Below are 24841 nucleotides of genomic sequence, written 5' to 3' on the forward strand. Positions count from 1 at the left end.
GTGGGGGAGGGGATGAAGGTGATAGGTCGGTGGTGGTGGTGGTTGGGGGGTGGTGGCGGGGGTGGAGTGGATAGGTGGAAAAGAATATAGGCCGGTAGGACAAGTCAAGGGGACAGTGCTGAGCTGGAAGTTTGGAACTGGGGTGAGGTGGGGGAAAGGGACATGAGGAAACTGTTGAAGTCCACATTGATGCCCTGGGGTTGAAGTGTTCCGAGGCGGAAGATGAGGCATTCTTCCTCCAAGCATCGGGTGGTAAGGGAGCGGTGGTGATGGAGGCCCAGGGCCTACATGTCCTTGGCAGAGTGGGAGGAGGAGTTGAAATGTTGGGTCACCGGACGGTGTGGTTGATTGGTGCGGGTGACCCGGAGATGTTCCCTGAAGTGCTCTGCTAGGAGGTGCCCAGTCTCCCCAATGTAGAGGAGACCGCATCGGGAGCAAAGGATACAATAAATGATATTGGTGGATGTGCAGGTGGCTTGATTTGCATTGCACTACCACGGTGAGATGTGACAAGCTACAAACCTAAGCTGTAAGAAAGACATAAAGATGCTGCAAAGAGATACAGATAAATTTAAGTGCAACAGTACAGTAGCTGGAATATAATATTCTAATATGGAAAGGTATTCTCTTTGGCAGAAAGATCTGAAACTTATGAATGATAGTTTGAGAGGGATTGATTTGTGTAGATAATACAGGAAGTTAGCATGTACTTACAACAAGCATTTGGGAAGGCAGATGGTGTTTTATGTTTTATTGCAAAATCATTGGAATGGAAGAAAAATGAAGTGGAAGAAGAAAGAAAGTGGTATAGGAATTTGGAAAAACAACCTTGTGATACCACTTTAGGCTTAACATGGAGGTGGGAGAAAGTGAGGACTGCAGATGCTGGAGATCAGAGTCAAAAAGTGTGGCTTTGGTAAAACGCAGCCAGGCAGGCGGTATCCGAGGAGCAGGAGAGTCAGTGATTTGAAATGTTGATTCTTCTGCCCCTTGGATGCTGCTTGACCGGCTGTCCTGTTCCAGCACCACACTTTTTGACTCTTAGCATGAGGTGGTACAATGAAGATTGCTAGATCTGTTCCCTGGAAGAGAATGCACTAAGATGGGAGGCTGATACTCTCTGAAGTTAAGCTGAATGATAGGTGAAACATACAGGTTTTACAGTGTATAAACTGACAGGCTCTTTCCATTGTTTGAAAATCAAGAACATGTGGAGGCAAACTCAGGATTGGCAATGAATCACTTAAGACTGAGATGAGGAGACATTTCTTCACACACAAATTTATGAACCTTGACAATTCTTGAGCCCATAGGGTTGTGGATTGCTCCATTATTAAATATATTCAAGTACACTGGAGGAGACCAATATTTCATCTCTCAGAAAACCAGGGGATTGAGGATTAAGTGGGGGAAAAGAAGTAGAGTTTGATCATATTGATTGGCAGCACAGACTTAAGAAGCCATATGTTATAAAACAATTACAGAAATTGCTGGAAATGCTCAGCAGGTCTAGCAGCATCTATGAAGAAGAATCAAAGTTTACCTTTCACGTCCGGTGACCCATCCTCTGAACTGGAGAAGTCCTGATTTCTCTTCACAGATGTTGCCGGACTTGCTGGGCTTTTCCACAACTTTTTTTTTGTTTCTGATTTACAACATCCACAGTCCATTTTTTTATTTAAGCCGTATGTTCTACTCTTGTTCTTATTTCTATGTTTTTATTTTGCTTCATTTGTCAAGGGAAGTTGAACCTCATATTCTAACTTTGTTGGGACGGTCTTTCATTTGAAAACTGCAACATTTTAAAGAATATAGTTTTTTGCTGCATATTTTTAAATATGAAAAATAGATAGTCGATTAATGTTTTTATTAATTTATTATTTTTAGAAAGTGGAAGAATTATTGCTGGAATTTCTAAAGGATCCAAAATGATGAGATTATTTCAGAGTGATTTATCTAGTGTGTGCCTTACTGGCCTTTGCTTATTCTTTGTACGGTACAAAAATGATGTTGCAATCACTGGGAAGAATATTCATGAGGTAAGAAAGAACATTTATTTTTATTAATAAACAGTTTTGCGCATTATTTAAGAAATCATAATTTGTTCTTTTTCACCTTTTGGCAATGAGGGAAAGTAATTTTTGGTTACTTTGCATAAAAATTCAATATCAACCATTATTGTGTATAAAGACTGATCACGTAGGCTGCCCAGCAGGCACTCCTAGGTCAAGAATGTTATGACAAGAAGCACTCTTCCTTACTCTGGCAATATGCCCAGATCCCAGTCTCTTGTGTGATTGTGTTAGGTTGTTGTGACTAATAAGTGGTCCAAACATGGGTTATATGTGAACATACGGACTTGAAGATAGGATCTGAACTAGACCATTCTGCCCTTCAAGCCTGCTCTGCCATGCAGTAAGATCATGTCTGATCTGTTTGTGTTTCAAGTTCCATTTTTTTTTTCATTTACCTCTGATAACTTTTGATTGCCCTCCCTAACAAGGATCTATTTACCTGCCTTTAAAATTTTCATTGATCCTTCCTTCAACGCTTCTGAAGCACAGGGTTCCAAAATCTCACAACTGTCTGAGAGAAAATTAGTCCTTATCTCTGTCCTGTATGGGTGAGCTCTAATTTTAAAATAGTACTGTCTAATTCTTAAACTTCTGATAAGAGGAGGCATCATTTCTATGTCCACTTGGTCAAGTCCATTCAGGATCTTTATAAGCTTCAATCAATTCATCCCTCACTTTTCTCACCACCAGTGAAAACAAGTCCTGCCTGCCCAACTTATTAATGTAGTAAGCCTCCTCTGAACAAACTTCAATGCATTTACATCTTTCCTCAAGTAAGGAGGCCAAAACTGCACACAGTATTCAAAATGTGGTCTCACAACTGCCTGTATAACTGAAATATCACATCCTTACTTTGATATTGAATTCTTTTTGTAATGAAGGATAGTTACCCATCTTGATTGTGCGCTGTAACAGCATACTAAATTTGTGGTTTATGCACCAGAATATCTAAATTTTTCTGAAGCTCGAAATCACAGTCCAGACTTAGAAATATATCTCCGTTCCTTCTGTGTCACTGGGTCAAAATCCTGAAAGTCCCTTCCTAATGACATTATGGGTTTACCTACACCAAATATAGCAGTTCAAGAAACCAGTTCACCATGACCATCTTCTCAAGGCAACTAGGGATGGCCAATAAGTGTGGATGCAATCAGCGATACCCAAATAGCATGAATGAAAAGAAAATGCAGTCACTCCCTGTTTAGGATATACTCTGCTTTTTCATTGTTCCTGCCAAAATGACTGTAGTCATTGGAACGATGTCAACCAGATGAATCTGATAGAATATAAATTCCTGATTGGACCAGGTTAACAACCCCAATCAGGGAGTCCTGGCTGACTGGACTGATATAGACAGGAATGTCAGGGGTTCTGCTCACTCTAAGAGCTGGCTCTATGCCAACAGGGTCAGTGTCATGTACTATGCATGTGTATATAAAGGGTGATTTTGTGATGGGATACAGGCCTTTGTCTACCTATTTTGGAGTTTGCCAGTTGATTGAGCTACTCCTGTTCCTACGTTGCTCGAATATGTCATTGTACAGCAGTATGATAATTCTTATGTTAACATTCTTTGTTAAATAATTTTGACAATTTACAAATTTGCAATTTTCAAGTTACATGTTTTATCTAGGAAGGGTTCTTTTGATATTTTATAAATCAAAAGGTAGAACGTACAAAGTAGCCTCAGAACCTCACCAGATATATCCTGTTGACATACTGATATGCTGGTATAATTCTTGTTTACACTTTTAATCAATCATTTTCTCACTGGGTATGAGCATCACTGGCAAGACCAGCATTTGTTGCCCTAGTTCTCAATGAATTGTGCGGCTTGCTATACAATTCCTGAGGGTATTTAAAAGTCAGTCACATTGCTGTGGGTATGGAATCACAGGGTGACAGATTTCTTCCCCTTAAAGAACATTAGTGAACCAGCTGCATTTTTACAATAAATTAAATTGTTGCGAAGTGGAGGCTAAACCCCTTTGTTAATTAAAACTAAACAACCAGAAAAGATTGCCTCACCTCGTAATCTGTTAAAAGTGTGAGGGAGTAAAAGAAAACCCCTAATTTTCACTATTTAAAGAAAAATAACAATAACAATTTATTTTCCTAACAGAACACTAAACAAAAACTATTAACAAATCCAAGTCACTTTTTCTTAATTAATCACTCTCATCCCAACTCTATAAAAATGCTGCTCTAGTAAGACAATTATTAAATATTGCATTAACTTAATCTCAAGTCCACACAGTCTCTGTCTTCTCTGCTGTCTTCAATCTTCCATCTGCTGATCTTTCTGGATCATTTTCTTACCTTTTGCTGTAAAAACAGTAAAAAGTACCTTTGATGGAGAGTGCCTTCTTATTTCCTTGAGAGCAAGATATTAGATGGGCAATTAACTCTCTGGCTGTACGGCATTTGCTCTACTGTTGGATGGCGGTTGCTCTGACCAGTTTTCAAAATACCCTGGTTTTATAACCCCAAATATCATACCCTGTCATTGGTCCGAAGTTGTCAATACAATAAGTTCAGAGCTGAAAGTGTGTTGCTGGTTAAAGCACAGCAGGTCAGGCAGCATCCAAGGAACAGGAAATTCGACGTTTCGGGCCAGAGCCCTTCATCAGGAATGAGGAGAGTGTGCCAGGCAGGCTAAGATAAAAGGTAGGGAGGAGGGACTTGGGGGAGGGGTGATGGAGATGTGATAGGTGGAAGGAGGTCAAGGTTAGGGTGATAGGCCGGAGTGGGGTGGGGGCGGAGAGGTCAGGAAGAAGATTGCAGGTTAGGAGGGCGGTGCTGAGTTGAGGGAACCGACTGAGACAAGGTGGGGGGAGGGGAAATGAGGAAACTGGAGAAATCTGAGTTCATTCCTTGTGGTTGGAGGGTTCCCAGGCGGAAGATGAGGCGCTCTTCCTCCAACCGTCGTGTTGTTATGTTCTGCCGATGGAGGAGTCCAAGGACCTGCATGTCCTCGGTGGAGTGGGAGGGAGAGTTAAAGTGTTGAGCCACGGGGTGGTTGGGTTGGTTGGTCCGGGCGTCCCTGAGGTGTTCTCTGAAGCGTTCAGGGAACACCTCTGGGACGCCCGGACCAACCAACCCAACCACCCCGTGGCTCAACACTTTAACTCTCCCTCCCACTCCATCGAGGACATGCAGGTCCTTGGACTCCTCCATCGGCAGAACATAACAACACGACGGTTGGAGGACGAGCGCCTCATCTTCCGCCTGGGAACCCTCCAACCACAAGGAATGAACTCAGATTTCTCCAGTTTCCTCATTTCCCCTCCCCCACCTTGTCTCAGTCGGTTCCCTCAACTCAGCACCGCCCTCCTAACCTGCAATCTTCTTCCTGACCTCTCCGCCCCCACCCCACTCCGGCCTATCACCCTAACCTTGACCTCCTTCCACCTATCACATCTCCATCGCCTCTTCCCCCAAGTCCCTCCTCCCTACCTTTTATCTTAGCCTGCCTGGCACACTCTCCTCATTCCTGATGAAGGGCTCTGGCCCGAAACGTCGAATTTCCTGTTCCTTGGATGCTGCCTGACCTGCTGTGATTTAACCAGCAACACATTTTCAGCTCTGATCTCCAGCATCTGCAGACCTCACTTTTTACTCTAATACAATAAGTTCAGACTCAGTTGGGTTTTAATATACTGGGCATACTTTAAATTAATTAGTTAAATTTGAATTGTTGTCAAAACAGCAACCACAACTAATGTACCCATTTAACAGCCATTTGCTACATGTATTTATTTTGTAACAGCCTGTCTCTTCGCTGTTCTATTCTGCAGCTGTTGCTATACTTTAAATTCACTTTAAAAATACAGAAATCACTTGCTATCTTCAAGTGAACATTCACTGTTTTTGACTTCGTAACACTTCCCCCTCAAGAGAAGAATGAAACGTTACAGCAAAAAGATTACTCCTTTTTTTTCTCTAATTCTTAATACCATTACTATTAAATACATCTATCATTAATCTAAGTTTGCACATCAATTCTGCACATGTAGAAGATTGGAATCAATATGGCCAAATTCTTTTAAATCCACGGTAATGTATCTGCAATCACATTTTTACAACCCACAAAATGTACAGTTTGTGAATTTAAAGTCTGTGACATAAGTCTCCAACAAAATTGTCTTTAAATATTCCAAAAATGAGAGAGAGGGTAGTGGTCTGTGTACACAACCATCTCTGACACATTGTTCATCACATAGACATTTAGATGTTGTAAGGCCAGTACCAAACCTCTTTTTTTTGATAGTGGAATATTTTCTCTGGTGGATATTCTTTGAAAAGTAGCCAATTGGCCATCCAACTCTATCATCATTTTCTCACATCAATACAGCTCCAACCCTTAGATTGCTAGCATCGATTGCAACTGTGAAGAGTTTCAAAAAATTTGGTGCAGCTAAAACTGGTACAGTGGTTAATATGGCTTTTAAATTCTCAAATGCCTCCTGGCATAAGAACATAAGAATTAGAAGCAGAGTAGGCCATCTGGCCCTTCAAGCCTGCTCGCTATTCAGTAAGATCATAGCTGATCTTTTGGTGGACTCAGCTCCAGTTACCTGTACTCTCTCATATCCCTTATATCCCTTATTGTTCAAAAGAGTATATATCTTAGTTTTAAAAACATTTGCTGAAGTAGCGACAACTGCTTCCCTGGCCAAAGAATTCCATAGATTTACAATGTTCTGGGTAAAGATGTTCCTTCTCAATTCAGTCCTAAATTTGCTCCGTCAAATCTTGAGGCTAGTCTTAGTCCTTGTCCTAGCTTCACCTGCTAATGAATACAATCCCAGTCTACTCCGTCTCTACTCATAAGCCACCCCCCTCAACTCTGGAATCAACCTAATGAACCTCCTGTGTACTCTCTCCAGTGCCAGTATATCCTTTCTCAAGTAAGGAGACCAAAATTACACGCAGTACTCCAGGTGTGGCCTCACCAGCACCCTATACAGCTGCTACATAACCTCCCTGCTTTTAAACTCAATCCTTTTAGCAATGAAGGACAACATTCCATTTGCCTTCCTAATTACTTGTTGTACCTGCAGACTAACCCTCTATGATTCATGCACAAGGAAGCCACTATCCCCTTTGCATAGTGACATGCTGCAACTTTATACCGTTCAAGTATTGATCCTTATTATTGCTACTCCCATCAAAATGGATGACTTCACATTTACTAGTATTGTATTCCATTTGCCAGACCTTTGCCCACAGACTTAAAGTAACCATGTTGCTATGCACAGTTTCACAGTGCTCTGTAGACTTGGCTCTGCCACTCATCTTAGTGACATCTGCAAACTTTGACACACTACATTGTCAGGTTCTTTTTCTTGAGATTCTTACACAGTAGATGCAACTGCAATATGCCAAATTCTGTGAACAGCCAAAATTTATTAAGCAAGTATAAGCTGTGGAGGAACACTTAACACTCTTCACAATGCATAGCCATAGAGATGTACAGCACGGAAACAGAACCTTCAGTCCACCTTATCCACACTAACCAGATGTCCCAATGTAATTTGGTCCCATTTGCCAGCATTTGGCTCATATCTCTCTAAACCCTTCCTATTCATATATGTAAAGGGATCTGTCTGAACAAAGGGACAGTTCTTCCTTCATACAGTATAAGAGTATCACAAGATGACCCCCTGCCATTCCCCCACAGTCACATGCCACTCAAGACACAATGTAGTGATCACATTATTTCCAGAAACAATGTAATGTAAATCATACCTTAATTGCCAGAATTTTTTTTAACAGCAGGGACAAGTCAGAATTTTAACTGCAATGTTCTTATTGATTTCTGAATAGAGGATGATAATGTAATTCTTTTACTCTGAATAACTAGGAAATGGCCATGCAAATGGTTCTGAATAGCAAGGAATGGGAATGTAAATTAGCTTACATTCAATTCAATCTGTAAGACAGAGACTCACCACACTAAGACAAGGGCATACCACCGTAGCCTCGGAACATCCAATTTCCTGCAGGTCAGCAGAGCAAATTAATCCTTTAATATCTCATTCTCTCCTTTTATCATATCATGATAACCACCTAGATGGGGAATGAGAAAGGCGCTACCAGCTTGTTCGTAAGAATCTGATAGCCAGTATCTAAGCACATTACTGACACACAACACACAGTGATTATAACAACAAAAATTATCAGTCCATGTAAGAGAGAGAATCCCCCAGGATCCTCTTATGCGGGAAAAAAAAGTGGTCATCAGTAAAGTTAATAAATCCACAGTCCTTAGTGACCACTCCACTGTCCTTCAATTGAGTGAAAACAAGCCAGTTATCCAAAATCTCCTTCAGTAAAGTCCAACCTGAAAACAAAATCCAGTCTGTCCTCACGCACTACTCCATGGGGAAATCTGAATTCTTGGATAAGGGCAGTTCAATACTTAACAAAACTGATGAGACTTCCATCCTTGTGGAAATGCTTCAGATGGAGGATACCAGCGCATGTAAGAGTGAAGTGCGACAGCTGCAGCTGTAGCAGCAGGACAGGTGAACGTAGCATTCTTTGCTGGTTCTGATCCCACTCTGCTGTCAAATGTAACAAAGTCAACTGGCTGTTTTGATGTTTGCTTGATCAGTGAACCATCATATCCCTTAAATGATTGAAAGAGATGATAAAGCTCACGTGGTTTAATATCCATTGGAAGGCTGCTGACAAGAAGCGTACGGACCTCCTCTTCACCGTTGTTGGCTTCTTCATTTATTGTGCTCGTGACTGGGAAGCTGATTGAATCCATTAGATCAGGTTGTGGAGGGAGGGAGGTGGTCCGAAGGCATGCTTTACCTGTGATTGGAGAAACTCTAGAGACAATATTTCACTATTTATGTCATTATCAAGTTTTATACAATCCATAAACCTTTATGTTGTACTGCCTAAAGAATTCAATCATTTATAAACAACAGTCAGTGGGCCTAAAATCAAACCCTCGGGGCCTCCATTCAGGTGATTCAAAAAATTATTTTCCTTTGACAAATTAATACTTGGCTAATGTGAAAGCTGTCAGGAAAAGTATTTCAAAAATCTGGAACAGCGAGAAAACAACAACATTTTTCCTGTGCTTTAGCTATTGAAGAAACCGTTTCAGTTCAGATTTAAATCTCAATTATTCATGAAAAACAAATGCGGAATATATCAAAATATGTTCTCCAAATGAAAACTCTAATTTCTCTGTTAAAGCCAACAGTAACCCACTACTACATATATACATATTTAATCTACCTTCAGATGTAGTTCAAAGACTTGACATTAATGATAAAAATGGTCTGAATTTTTTTTTAAATTTCATGATCAGTGTTTTTAATTGGAGTGTGTGGTTGCTGACAAATTGACGTTATAAATTTAACTTCCCAAATAAAACAGTTGGAATTATAATGGTTACAGACTAATAACTGTTTTGGTAGAGATCAACATTCTTTGGTCCCCTTCATAGTGGAAGTTCAATGAAGTCTTAACAATAATTGACAGAACTTAAACAGCTCAGCCTCAAGTTCTAATATTCTCTAAAATCTTAACAAAGCAGCAAAATTAAAGTGTACTCTTTTTGTGATCACTCTACATTAAAAAAACATTGAAGATATCTTAATACAATACTCTCATCTGGCTAAAGCATGACCACTGACACAATTTTTTTTGAGACAGGCATTGTAGAATTTCAAACAAATCAGGGGCTCAAAGCCCTCAATCAATTTGTTTTAAGGTTACATATTTGATAATTTTACAAAGGACCTAATGTTGCATAATATTAATGTAAAAACAAAATCTGCCCTATCACATAGCCCACAAAATACATTGAATTGAGATCCCAGTTCAAATAAGGCAAAATCATTACTTAAAAGGATTTTGAGTTTCACCTGCACACTCCCTGCAATATAAAGCCAGTTCCCTGTAATTACAACTATTCTGCCAATTCACTCCTTATTCCCTGAATAAAGACAATGTTGCTATATTACATTATCATTCTTCTTGGGTTTTAAAAAATGTTGGAAGTCTTGAGCATGGCTTACCCTTACGTTTTTCAACAGTTTCAAACCTTGCAAGTTTGACTGGTGTTAAGTATCTTCAAATTTTGACCATACGCAGTGAGCACAGACAATTAAAACTTAAACTAGCAAAGAGATATCACTTAGTATTTCAGTAACAGATCTGGGTCTTGACTGGCCGATTATGTCATAATCATCAACCATTTCCATGTGAATTTCCTATCTACTGTCAGATATCAATAGTTTATTGTTTAAGCTACAATAACAAATTCATCAAGAGTTCTTACAAGACGAATGCAAATAAAAGACTGTTGCATTTAAAACCTGTAATAGGAATGCTTGTCCCACTTTTAAAGTCTCAACTTATCTCTATATACTAGTCTTTAGTCTCCATCTTCACTTCAGGGATTTCCCCTCTTAACAACCAGTCTAAGACAGGATGGTTGAGACAGACACGAGGTTTTTTTTTAATCTTCTGCACTATGCTCCAGAGCCTCAAACGTCACTATTAAAGGATTCCAGCCTCCTTTGCTCAGGGGAACTCTAACCCCCTTTACTCAGGGAAATACAACCTCCTTTACCCAGTAACTTATGATGCTGAAAGCAAACTCATTGGTGTGCAAATGTGTAAGTTACCTTAGAGATTCAGTCACCACGGAGTCCTAGAGGATGAGGTGGTTGATTGAGTGGTAGGTTAAGGAGAGAGATCAAGGTAAATCTTAAGCTTATGGGCCCTCCCATCTCATGCAACTGGCACTCAGACGATCACTTATTCATTCCATCTAGAAGCCCTGGGTTTGTTGGCATCCCATCACTACCACCAAATGTTAGGTTCTTTTTCTTGAGATTCTTACACACTTGATGCAACTGCAAAACGCCAACTTCTGTGAACAGCCAAAATTTATAAAGCAAGTACAAACTGTGGAGGAACCCTTAACACTCTTCACAATGCTGCCACAGGCACGTCAAGAGACCTCTCTGAACAAACGGACAGTTCTTCCTTTATACGGTACAAGAGTTTCACATTGCAGTCAGTAACACCCACAAGATGACCCCCTGCCACTCCCCCACAGTCACATGCCACTCAAGACACAATGTAGTCATCACATCATATCCAGAAACAATGTAACGTAAATCATCCGTTAATGCCCAGGTCTGTTGTGAATCGTTTTTTTAACTACAGGAAATAGTCAGAATTTTAATTGTAATATTCTTATTGGTTTCTGAAGAGGAGATGATAATGTAATTCTTTTACTCTGAATAACTAGGAAATGGCCATGCAAATGGCTCTGAATGGCAAGGGATGGGAATGTAAATACCTAACATTCTACCTGTAAGACAGAGACATACCACCTTAGTCTTGGAACATCCAATTTCCTGCAGGTCAGCAGAGCAAATTAACCCTTTAATGTCTTAACATGTGGTCTGCAGCTCCAAATCATCCGTATAAATTGTGAATAATTGCAGTCTCAACACTGATCCTGAGGCACACCACCAGTTACTGATTGCCAGCCAGAATGGCACTTGTTTATCTCCACTCCTTGTTTCTTGTTAGTCAACCAATCTTCTATCCATGCTAATACTTCATCCATAACACCATGCAATTTTATCTTATGCCACAGCCTCTTGTGTTACACCTTGTCGAAGCTTTTTGGAAATATCGGTACCCCACATCCATTGGGTCCCCATTGTCCACCTTACTCATAATGTCATCATAGAATTCCAAAATATTTGTTAAGCATGACCTGCTCTTCATGAACCCATGCTGTGTTTGCCCAACAGGACAATTTCTGTTGAGATGCCTTGCTATTTCTTCCTTGATAATAGACTCAAGCATCTTTCGCATAACAGAGGTTAACCGGTCTATAATTCCTCATCTTTTGTCTACCTCCTTTTTTAAATAGCACCTTCACATTTGCTGTTTTCCAATCTGCTGTTTCCAGTGTCCAGTGAATCTTGGAAAATTTCCACCAGTGCACTTGCTATTTCTTCTACTGTCTCTTTTAGTACTTTGAGATGCATTCCATTGGGCCAGGAGACTTGTCCATCCTTAACTCCATTTGCTTGCCCAACACTACTACTTCTGTAATAATGATCGTTTTCATGTCCTCGCCTACCAAGTAACTTTTTATCTGCACCATTGGAAAGTTGGGACAATGCTTCGAGGGCTTGTTTTAGGCTGTAATTTTTATATTTTTTCCTGACTGGGAGCAGTGGGAGACAGCGGAGGTGATGTGGAGACCAGGAGGGTGCTGGGAAGGTAAGGACTTAGTATAAATTTGGGCAGTGGCTAAACCTGAGATACTATGCCTGTAATATCTTCCTCCGGCATCCTGGAGAACTGGTAGCCTGAAGTGCGTATACTTTAATGCAAGGAGTATAGTGGGTAAGACAGATGAACTTAGGGCCTGGATTGGTTCCTGGAAGTATGACATTATTGCAATCGCAGAGACTTGGTTGAAGGAAAGGCATGATTGGCAACTAAATGTTCCAGGATATAGACACTTAAGACAGGACAGGAGGGAAGTAAAAGGGGGGAGGAGTTGCATTGCTGGTCAGGGATGATGTCATGGCTGTGCTAAAGGAGGACACTATGGAGGGCTTGAGCAGTGGGGCATTATGGGTGGAGCTGAGACATAAGAAGGGTGCTGTTACATTGTTGGGTCTATATTACAAGCCTCCCAACAATGAGCATGAGGTAGAAGAACAAATGGATAAACATATTATAGGGGCAACAGGGTGGTGGTGATGGGAGATTTTAATTTTTTTCAACATTGACTGGAATGCACTTTGTGTCAGAGGTCTGGATGGGGCAGACTTTTAAGGAGCATCCAGGAGAGTTTTCTAGAGCAGTGTGTCAATAGTCTGACGAGGGAAGGGGCCATATTGGTCCTGGTGTTGGGGAATGAACCAGGCCAGGTGGTAGAAGTTGCGGTGGAGGATTTCTTTGGGAACAGTGACCACAATTCTGTAAGTGTCTATGGGTATTCCAAAAATGATGAGAGTCGTCTTAAGGGAAGAGTACTAAATTGGGCCAAGGCCAATTATATCAAAATTATGGGAGCTGGGAAATGTTGATTGGACACAGCTATTTGAAGGGAAGTCCACATTTGATATTTGGGAGGCTTTCAAAGATAGGTTAAAGACAGTGCAGGATAGGCATGTCCCATTGAAAGAACAGAATGGGCCCTGAAGGAATATCGGGAGAGTAGGACCAGTTTTAAATGAGGAATCAAGCAGCTAAAAGGGGTCATGAAATAGCTTAATGAGCAGAATTAAGGAGAATCCCAAAGCCCTTTATACTTATGTAAGAAGCAAGCGGGTAACTAGAGAAAGGATTGATCCACTAAAGGATAATGAAGGAAGACTGTGTGTTGGATCTGAGAAAATGGATGAAATTCTGAATCAGTACTTTGTATCAGTGTTCACTGAGGAGAGGGACATGATGAATGTTGAGATTAGAGATAGAAGTTTGATTACTCTGGATCACGTTGACATAAGTAGGGAAGATGTGTTGGTTAGGCTAGAGGTTATTAAGGTGGACAAATCCCCAGGACCAAATGGGATCTATCCCAGGTTGCTGAGGGAGGTGAGAGAGGAAATAGCTGGATCCCTGACAGATATCTTTGTAGCATCCTTCAACACAGGTGAGGTGCTGGAAGACTGGAGGTTTGCTCATGTTGTCCCCCTGTACAAGAAGGGTAGTAGGGATATTCTGGGTAACTACAGACCAGTGAGCCTGACTTCAGTGGTGGGAAAGTTGCTGGAGAATGTACTGAGGGATAAAATCTATTTATATTTGGAAAGGAATGGGCTTAGAGTGATAGGCAACATGATTTTGTGCGGGGGAGATTGTGCCTTACCAACTTAATAGAGTTCTTTGAGGAAGTGACCAAGTTGATAGATGAAGGAAGAGCTGTAGATGTCATATATATGGACTTCAATAAGGCATTTGAGAAGGTTCCCCATGGTAAACTAATGGAGAAGGTGAAGTCACATGGTGTGCAGGGTGTTCTAGCTAGATGGATAAAGAACTGGTTGAGCAACAGGAGACAGAGAATAGTAGTTGAAGGGAGTTTCTCGAAATAGAGAAAGGTGACCAATGGTGTTCCACAGGAATCAGTGCTGGGGCCACTGTTGTTTGTGATATACATAAATGATCTGGAAGATGGGACTATGGTATTATCAGCAAATTTGCAGGTGACATAAAGATTGGTGGAGTAGCAGAAAGCATAGGGGACTATCAAAGAATACAGGATAATTTGGAGACACTGGAGAGTTGGGCAGAGAGATGGCAAATGGAGTTCAATCTGGGCAAATGTGAGGTGATGCATTTTGGGAAGTCTAATTCTAGAGTGAATTATACAGTAAACGGAAGAGCTTGGGAAAAGTTGATGAGCAGAGAGATCTGGGAGTTCAGATCCATTGTACCCTGAAGGTTGCTGCACAGGTGGATAGAGTGGTCAAGAAGGCATATGATATGCTTGCCTTCATCAGATGGGGTATTGAGTGTAAGAGTTGGCAGGTCATGTTAAAATTGAACAAGACATTGGTTTGGCCGCATTTAGAATACCGTGTACAGTTCTGGTTGCCACATTACCAAAAGGATGTGGACGCTTTGGAGTGGGTACAGAGAAGGTTTAAGAGGATGTTGCCTGGGATGGAAGGTGCTAGCTATGAAGAGAGTTTGAGTAGGTTAGGATTACTTTCATTAGAAGAAAGGAGTTTGGGGGGGGGGGGACCTGACTGAGGTTTACAAAATCATGAAGGGGATAGACAGGGTAGATGGAGATAAGCTTTTTCCCAGGGTGAAGGAACCAATAACGACAGGTTACGCGTTCAAGGTGAGAGGTGAAACGTTTAAGGGGGCTACACATGGCAATTACTTTATACAGATCATGCAAAGGTGGTAGGTGCCTGGACTGTTTTGCCAGCAGAGATAGTAGAGGCAGGCATGGTAGATCCATTTAAGAGGTGTTTCGGTAGATGCATGAGTGGGTGGGGATCAGAAGAGTACAGATACTGAGGAATTGGGTGACAGGTTTAGACAGTGGATTTGGATCGGCTCAGGCTTGGAGGGCTGAAGGGCCTGTCCTGGGTTGTAAATTTTCTTTGTTCTTTATTCTGTTCTTCCTTTGTCTCTTTGTCAGTTACTGGCACGTTATTGGTATGCTCTACTGTGAAGACCGATACAAAATGCCTGTTCAACGCCTCGGCCAGGTCACCATATCCCATAACTAAATGCCCCTTCTAATCCTCTAAAGGAACAATGTTTAATTTAGTCACTTTTTTGTTTTATGTATTTATCAAAACTTTTGCTCTCTGTCTTTATTCTGAGCAATTGGTTTCTCATGTTCTATCTTATTTTTCTTTATAGCTCGTTTTGTGCCTGTCTGATGATCGTTAACATTTTCCTGATCTTCTAGTTTCATGCTGTTCTTGGCCACTTTGAATGCCTTCTGTTTCAATTTGATAGGCTCCCTTATTTCCTTTGACACCCATGGCAGTTTATCCCTTTTCTTACAGCCCACCCTTTTCACTGGAATATACTTTTGCTGAGCACTTTGAAAAATTGCTTTAAAAGTCAACTACTGCTTGTAAACTGTCTCACCATAAAATCTTTGTTTCCGGTCTACTTTAGCCTCGTCCTCCCTCATTGTATTGTAGTCTCCCTTGTTTAAGAACAGGACCCTGGTATTGGATTTTATCTTCACATTGTCCATCTATATTCTAAATTCAATCATACTGTGTCTCTCTCCTTCCAAGAGCATCCCCAACTATGAGGTCATTAATTATTCCTGCCTCATTACATAGGACCAGATCTAGGATAGCTTGCTCCCTCTTCGGTTCCATTATATACGGTTTAAGTAAACTATCACAGATATACTCATCGAACTCCTCCTCAAGGCTACCCTGACCAAGCTGGTTTGGTCAATCAACATGTAGATTATAATGCCCCATGATAATTGCTGTACCATTTTTACAGGCATTAGTCATTTCTTTGTTTAATGCCCGCCCTTGTGTGATGTTATTATTTGGTGGCCTATAGACAATGCCTATCAGTGACTTTTTCTTCTCAGAATTTCTAATTTCCACCAAATGGATTCAACCTTATTCTCCATAGAACCCATATAATCTCTCAGCATCGCCCTTGAATATCAGAGCTACACCACCTCCCTTATCTTTCGGTCTATTCTTTCAAATAGTCTGATACCCCTGAATATTTGACTCCCAGTTGTGACCATCCTGTAACCATGTCTCTGTAATGGCTACTAAACCATATTCATTTGCGATGATTTGTGCAGCAAACTAATCGACCTTGTTACAAATGCTGTGAACAGGTAAGGTGGCCTTATGCTAGCTTTCTGACCCTCAACATCTCTAATAATATCTCTTGAGTTATCCTTCCTTTTTACTTTTTCCATAGTCTGCCTTGTACTTAAATCCTCCTGCGCACATGCTAACTTGCTGCTTACCTTTTTATTTACCATCATACTTCCTATTGTTTTCCCTTTTCCTTGCCCCCGCTCAGTAGTTTAAAGTCCTACTGACCACCCTCTTTATCCCTTTCACTAGATCACTGGTTCTACATCGCTTTCAGTGGAGACCATCCCTTTGGTGCAAATCCCATTGGTGCAAATCCCACCCCCCCGGTTCCAAAATTGATGCCAATGCCTCACAAAATGGAACCCCACTTTCTCACACCACTCCCTTAGCTACTTATTTACTTCCCTAATTTTCTTATCCCTAAGCCAATTTGCACTTGGTTTGGACAGTAATCTGGAGATTATGATCCTCGAGGACCTGTTCCTTAATTTTGTTCCGAGTGCTTGTTAATCCCCAACCAGGTCCTCCATCCTAGCCTTGGAGAAAGTGCTGGACATCAGAATCGAGAGTGTGTTGCTGGGAAAGTACAGCAGATCAGGCAGCATCCGAAGAGCAGGAGAATCGATGTTTCGTGCATAAGCCCTTCCCTGGACCACAACAACTGGATCCTCCTCCTCCTGTTCCAATACCCTTTCAAGCCGGTCAGAGATGTTTTGCACCCTGGCACAGGGCAAGCAACACACCATGCGGAAGTCCCAATCCAGCTTGCTAAGGATATTATCTATCTCCCTAATTATAGAATCCCTATAACTATCATTTTGTCTTTTTGCTCCTCTGTCCTGAAGGAGGTCAGCTGGCTCAGTCCTTTTTCTCATTCACACAGGGAGCAAGCATCTCAAAGCTGTTGGATAAGGTGAAGAGCTGAGACTCCTCCAATTCCAAACTCAGGATTCCACTACCTGCCTTACTTGCATCATACGCTGTTGTCTCTGCTCACTAACTAAATTTGGTTCACTTAATCTACCAGGTGTGACTGCCTCCTGAAATAAAGCATCCAGCTAATTCTCCCCAAACCAGATGTGCCGCAGTGTTGGAAGCTCAGATTCCAGATCATCAACTCTGAGCCAGAGTTCCTCCAGCAACCAGCACTTGTTGCAGATGTGGTCCCTGCTGTTCACAATGAGATTAGCCAGCTCTCACATCATACAGCTACAGCACATCACCTGCCGAGCCATCTTACTTAATTAATTACTTTATTATTTTATATAAACTTATGAGTTAATTAATTTCTAATACTTCTCTGCTATGCTTTTGTAAAATAACCAAATAATAGATAAATTAAAAAAAAGGTAAATTTTTAACCAATCACACAATAAAAAAGAAATAAAGAAAACCTTACTTTATTGGGATTTGATGATGCCATTGTTGGACTGGGATGTACTAAGTTAAAAATCACACAACACTGGGTTATAGTCCAACAGGTTTAATTGGAAGCACTAGCTTTCAGAGCACTGCTCCTTCATCAGGTGGTTCTGATGTACCTTATTGGCACATCACAGTCTTTTTTTGATTAGAGGAGGGGGGGGGGGGGCTAGAGGGAGACAGTACACATGCAGTTATTGGATTCAGTGGCTGTCAAATATATCAGTTCACTCACCTTCCCAGACAGCAATTCTATCATTTCCATTGAGCTCTTTGCTGCTGCTGCTGCAAAAATGGATGCCGCTGACTCTCGAGGTAAGTCCTTTAGAGGGAATTTTACCTTCCTGACAGCCCCTGGTCCTTTCCCTCACCGATCCTGCTGCTGCTGCTGAAAAATGGAGGCATCGTTCTGTCCACTGAAATTATTTATTTCCACTGAAATAAGTGGCTTGTCCAACTTTCTCTATGCAATCCTCCAACCTTGATATTGGATAGGACTCCAATTTAGTTATGGCATTGACGTTCCAATAATCCACACAAAATTGTTGAGTCGTGTCAGGTTTGGGAACTAACATAATTGGCAAACTCCACTCACTGACTAGTTGTGATAATGCCTTCTTTGAGCATCACTTCCACTTTCTTCTGGATGTATGTGGTTTTGAGAGCATTAAACACGTTGGGATGTTGTTTTATCAGCATAGCATTCCCTACTACACCTCATGCACAGTAGTATTAATGCTCCACATTCTATTCCTACATATGTCCTCATACCGCTGCAGTGAACATTTCAACTTGACTCTTTGTTCCTGAGATAGATAGCTCACTATCCTATCCCATTCTTCAAGGAATTCCTTATTATTTAACTTATTTTGAGGCACATCTAGATTTGATTCCTCACTTTGCGAGGCAGTGACTAACACCTGTTATTCCAGTTCCCTGTCTCAATTATAGTAAGGTTCACATGTTCACATGACATACCTGATACAGTTTTTTTCTATCTTGCATCTTAACAGATAGTTTACCTGATTCAACTTACTCTCAATTTGATAGGGACCACTAGACCTGGCTTTGAAGAGATCTCCAACCACTGGTCATCCCCTTGGGAAAATTTTAGAGTTTTTATCTGCCTCCTGCTTCATTCTATGCTATATCCTAGAATCATAGAATCCCTACAGTGTGGAAACAGGCCCATTGGCCCAACAGGTCCACACTGACCCTCCAAAGAGTAACTCACCCAGACCCATTTCCCTACCCTATTGCTCTACATTAACCCCTGACTAATACATCTAACGTGTTGAAAGTGAGGACTGCAGATGCTGGAGATCAGAGTCGAGAGCATGGTGCTGGAAAAGCACAGCAGGTCAGGCAGCATCTAAGGGGCAGGACAATCAATGTTTCGGGCATAAGCCCTTCATTCCACCCATTCCAACCCTTCATAAGGACTCATTCCTGATGAAAGGCTTATGTCCAAAACATCGATTCTCCTGCTCTTTGGATATTGCCTGACCTGCTGTGCTTTTCCAGCACCACGCTCTTGACTAATGCATCTGACCTCGCATCCCTGAACACGATGGGCAATTTAGCCTCGCCAATTCACATAACATGCACATCTTGGTGGATTGTGGAGGTGACTGGAGTACCTGGAGGAAACTAATGCAGACACGGGAGAATGTGCAAACTCCACAGAGACAGTCACCTGAGGCTGGAATCAAACATAGGTCCCTGGTGCTGTGAGGCAGCAGTGCTAACTACTGAGCTACTGTGCTTCCCTTTTCAGGTGCTGTTTAGCTAAATCTCTCCCTCACCTCAGATACATAATCCAAGTGTGAGATCTCCAACTTCGGTCTGATCAAATTTTTCTTAATTAGTTAAAGGCCCCCTCACTTCATGTCTGAATATTAACTCAAAGGGATTAAACTAAGCAGATTTGTTTGGGGCATCTAATGGCAAACAACATCAATGGCATACTTTTGTCCCAATAATTTAGGTAATCCTGATAGTACGTTCTTAACATGGTCTTCAGGGTCAGATAGAACCCTGGGATTCTGCATGGTACGCACTCGATTTAAAGTGCTGTATGCCTAAAATGTCCATTATTTCCTTAGCTAGTTTAGTGAGACTGATTAGCAAGGTTAGATCTCATGGAATACAGGGAGAATAAGTCATTTGGATACAGAACTGACTCAAAGGTAGAAGATAGAGGGTGGTGGTGGAGGGTTGTTTTTCAGACTGGAGGCCTGTGACCAGTGGAGTGCCACAAGGATCGGTGCTGGGTCCTCTGCTTTTTGTCATTTATAAATTATTTGGATGCAAGCATAAGAGGTACAGTTAGTAAGTTTGCAGGTGACACCAAAATTGGAGGTGCAGTGGACGGTGAAGAGGGTTACCTCAGATTACAACAGGATCTTGACCAGATGGGACAATAGGTTGAGAAGTGTCAGATGGAGTTTAATTCAGATAAATACAAGGTGCTGCATTTTGGGAAAGCAAATCTTTGCAGGACTTGTACACTTAATGGTAGGGTCCTAGGGAGTGTTGCTGAACAAAGAGACCTTGGAGTACAGGTTCACAGCTCCTTGAAAATGGACTCGCGGGTAGATAGGATAATGAAGGCAACGTTTGGTATGCTTTCCTTTATTGGTCAGAGTATTGAGTACAGGAGTTGGGAGGTCATGTTACGGCTGTACAGGACATTGGTTAGGCCACTGTTGGAATATTGCTTGCAATCCTGGTCTCCTTCTTATCGGAAAGATGTTGTGAAACTTGAACGAGTTCAGAAAATATTTACAAGGATGTTGCCAGGGTTGGAGGATTTGAGCTATAGGGAGAGGCTGAACAGGCTGGGACTGTTTTTCCTGGAGCATCGGAGGCTAAGGGGTGACTTTATAGCAGTTCATAAAATTATGAGGGGCATGGATAGGATAAATAGGCAATCCTATCGGGGAGTCCGGAATTAGAGGGCATACGTTTAGGGTGAGAGGGGAAAGATATAAAAGAGACCTCAGGGGCAACTTTTTCATGCAGAGGATGGTACGTGTATGGAATGAACCTCTAGAGGAAGTGGTGGAGGATGGTACAATTGCAACATTTAAAAGGCATTTGGATGGGTATATGAATAGGAAGGGTTTGGAAGGGTATGGGCCAGGTGCTGGCAGGTGGGACTAGATTGGGTTTGGATATCTGGTCGGTATGGATGGGTTGGAACCGAAGGGTCTGTTTCCATGCTGTTTCTATGACTCTAGTAAAATTAAACCCTTGGTCTGACTGAATCTACCTGGATAGCCCAATCTGAAGCACTGCTGCTCATTTCTCCTTTGCACTAACCTGCCAATGTCTCCATTTTCATTTTAGGCATAATGAAAGCTACCAACTCCTCCACCACCACCCTTTTCGCCTTAACACTCCATAATGGAATTGTCTCCAGAAATGTGGTAAACACATCCATTATGTTAGCAAATACTGGTTCCAACTTTTAGTTTTAGGAAAGGGATCTACACAATTAGTCATAACTCATGTGAAAGGTTCTTCATGGGGATTGGCAACAAAGGTGCTGGTTTATTACTGCCTGTGGCTTACCTACCATTTGGCATGTATGCCAAAATTCAGCCGCATCGTTATGCTGTCCATTAAAGTGCTTGCATACCTTAGCCTAAGCCTTCCTCATACCTTGATGACTTCCTATTGTTAATTCATGTGCTACTTCCTGTCTGTATGCTACCAACAACACAATCCGATGCACTTCTGCTCATTTCTCCTTTGCACTAACCTGCCATTGTCTCCGTTTTCATTTGTGGATTCTGTCCTTAAGATAATAACCATCCATAATGTTCCATACATTCTGATTCCTTTTCTGATCATGCATCATAAGATATATATATTTTATTGTGTCATCTTTCTGTTGTAAATCCATTAGTCTTACAGGACTAAACACCTCTGTCTGACACTCTCTCTACCTTTCCAGGTTTTTCCTGTGCTATTACATCAAACAAGGTGTCAGCTAACTAAACCTCAACTCCTTCATCTTTCTCTTTAGTTTTTCTTTCTTGCTGTAACTTATGGTAGCTGGGTCTTATTACTACACAGTCTGGAAAAATTCCAGAGTTTTAGTTTTAACTCTTCAGTTCGCTGGTTTTCCTTCAGCTTCTCCACCACGAGGGGTGTCACTCCCGTCTTGGATCCGGCTAGGTCATTCCCATGAACAAACTGTACTCTTGGAACTGACACTCTGTCAATCACTCACACTGTTACTTCCCCAGTCTTAATTTGGCTGTCCAACTTGGTTTTACACAGGGGAACACTAAATTTCTGTCCATCTATTCCACAAATTATCACTCTCTCGAGTTACATGTCAGGTAGAGTGCGAATACTTTCATCTCTTACCATATCTCTTAAAATTATAGCTTCTTTCCTTTCTCCCCCGTTCTTCCTGAGGAAACTTTACCCACAGAAGTGAAGTCTTGATAGAGATCGGGCACTAACTCAATAGCCAGCCCCTGCCTAGCCTGTGCACTCTCCTGCAGCTCCTCGGGGTTTCCTTTCCTACTTCTACTGATCCCACTTTTCCACAGTACGTATTTTCAATGATCAGCCCTGTGACTTTGTGTCCCCACCTTAGAGCAATGAAGACACCTTTTCCCAGTGTTTTACTTAAACCACCAGCACTATACTTTTGTGTATCCCACTCCATTACAGTGAAAATACTTGAGCCCTTTCACTTTCTTTTCACCCTTTTGGGTTTCTTTTTTCACCTGTGGTTAACTGTTCCCAGTATGATCTACTCTTTGTTTTGTAGTGAAGGATCTCCCCTTCTCCCAATTACTGTCCCTCATGGAATGAAATTCTTGTTGGAAGCTAAGTTTCGCCTTATGCACCAATGCACATTCATTTGCCATCTTTTCTCACTTCTTGAACTTTGAGTTCATCCATCTTATCATCTCTGGAAGTGAGTTTTTAAACTCCTCCAGCAGAATAATCTCTCTTAGACCCTCACATGTCTTGTCTATTTTTAAGACTCGCACCCACCTTATCAAAATTGCTGTGTTTAATTCTTTTGAACTCAACATAAGTGTGACATGGTTCTTTCTTTATGCTAATGAACTGCTATCATTATGTTTCTGGTATCAACTCATAGGCAATCAACGTAGCCTGTTTGACATCCGCATAATCTCTTGACCCCTCATCTGACAGTGCTGCAAATGCCTCACTAGTTCTGCCTATCAGCTAAATGTGAACTAACATTACCTACAAGTTTTCTGGACACTCCATCTGCCTAGCCAATTTTTCAAAGGAAATTTAAAAAAAGATTCGAGATCTTTCTCATTGAAATGTGGCAATGGTCGAACATATTTGTACACAGGTAAAAACAATGACTGCAGATGCTGGAAACCAGATTCTGGATTAGTGGTGCTGGAAGAGCATCCAAAGTGCAGCGAAATCGACGTTTCGGGCAAAAGCCCTTCATCAGCAATTTTGATAAATATTTAGTAACTTAAAGTGCCATTTCTCTCACTTTTAATCTAACCAACTACAAGTAACTGAAATTAAACAGATTTTTCTCACTTAAATTTTATTTGAAGATTTGGAACATCACTTGCCAAATGTGTTTAAATTTGCTGAGATCTTCTGTACGCCAAGCTTCTTCAAATCTGTCCAAATCCACCCAGATCCTGGACCTGATCCATTGAGATTCATCTAAATCTGTCCAAATCCCAGACTGGATCTGTCCAAACCTGTCCAAATCCCAGACGATGAGCACTCAACCTGTTATGACAGGGAGGCCAAGCTCTTCTGTTAATTAAAACCAGACACCCAGAAAACTCACCTTGCTTTGTAATCTGTTAAAAGTGTGAGGGAGTGAAATAGAACTCATAATTTACACTATTTAAAGAAAATTAACAATTTCTTTTCCTAACAGAACACAAAAAAAACTAACAAATCTAAGCCCCCTTTTTCTTAACTAATTGCTATCTGACCCCAACTCTATAAACTGCTGCTCCAATAAGACTTTACATTAAGTTAATGTCATGACCATACAGTCGCCTCTTCTCTGGTGTCTTCAGTCTTCCATCTGCTGATGTCCCTGGGTCATCTTCTTTCTTCTACAAGAAAGGATAACATTTGATAGAGAGTGACTTCTTATTTCTTTGCAAGCAAGATGTTAGTTCGATAGTTCGCTTTCCAGCCCAATGGCACTGCTCTGCTGTTCGGTGGAAGTTGCTCTGACCAGTTTTCAAAATGTGTCTTTTCTATAGCCCCTAACATCGTACCCTGTCATTGGTCTAATGTTGTTAATACAATAAATTCAAACTCAGTTGGGTTTTAGTATCCTGAGCATAATGTAACTCCATTGGTTAAATTTGAATTATTGTCAAAACAGCAACCAAACTCAGATACCCATTAGCAGCTATTTGCTACATGTATCTATTTTGGAACAGCCTGTCTCTTAGCTGTTTTGTACTGAAGCTGTTGCTGTACTTTAACTCCACCTTAAAAATGGAGAAAACATTGTGTATCTTAAAGTGAACATACGCTGTTTTCGACTTCATCACAGTTTCCTTAGTTCAAAGTTTGTGCGAAGATTTGTAGCTCGGGTGCTTGTTGTAGTGGTTCTGTTCGCCGAGCTGGAAGTTTTAGTTGCAAACGTTTCGTCCCCTGGCTAGGAGACATCATCAGTGCTGTGGATCCTCCTGCGAAGCGCTTCTTTGATGTTTCTCCGGAGTTGTTCATATGTGGCGCTTAGGCGGTTAGCGCAGGATTCCCATTTCCTGGCTTGTCTCAGCGTCTCTCACCCGTAAGTGTTCAAAGTTTGTGCGAAGATTTGTAGCTCGGGTGTTTGTTGTAGTGGTTCTGTTCGCCGAGCTGGAAGTTTTAACATCCAGCTGGAACAGAAACATCAAAGAAGCGCTTCGCAGGAGGCTCCACAGCACTGATGATGTCTCGTAGCCAGGGGACGAAACGTTTGCAACTAAAACTTCCAGCTCGGCGAACAGAACCACT

At 41.4% G+C, this 24841-nt stretch overlaps 1 protein-coding gene across 1 annotated transcript in view; it reads left to right on the top strand.

The window, feature by feature from the left end:
* LOC132834281 (dynein axonemal heavy chain 8-like) overlaps positions 1 to 24841 on the top strand; it is a 1170382-nt gene that overhangs the window by 43249 nt on the left and 1102292 nt on the right. Inside the window, exon 4 of the mRNA XM_060853001.1 lies at positions 1888 to 2039. Coding sequence (XP_060708984.1) covers positions 1888 to 2039 — 152 coding nt within the window. The remainder of the gene's footprint in view (positions 1 to 1887; positions 2040 to 24841) is intronic.

Source organism: Hemiscyllium ocellatum, chromosome 3, assembly GCF_020745735.1.
Source record: "Hemiscyllium ocellatum isolate sHemOce1 chromosome 3, sHemOce1.pat.X.cur, whole genome shotgun sequence".
NCBI classification, from domain to species: Eukaryota; Metazoa; Chordata; class Chondrichthyes; order Orectolobiformes; family Hemiscylliidae; genus Hemiscyllium; species Hemiscyllium ocellatum.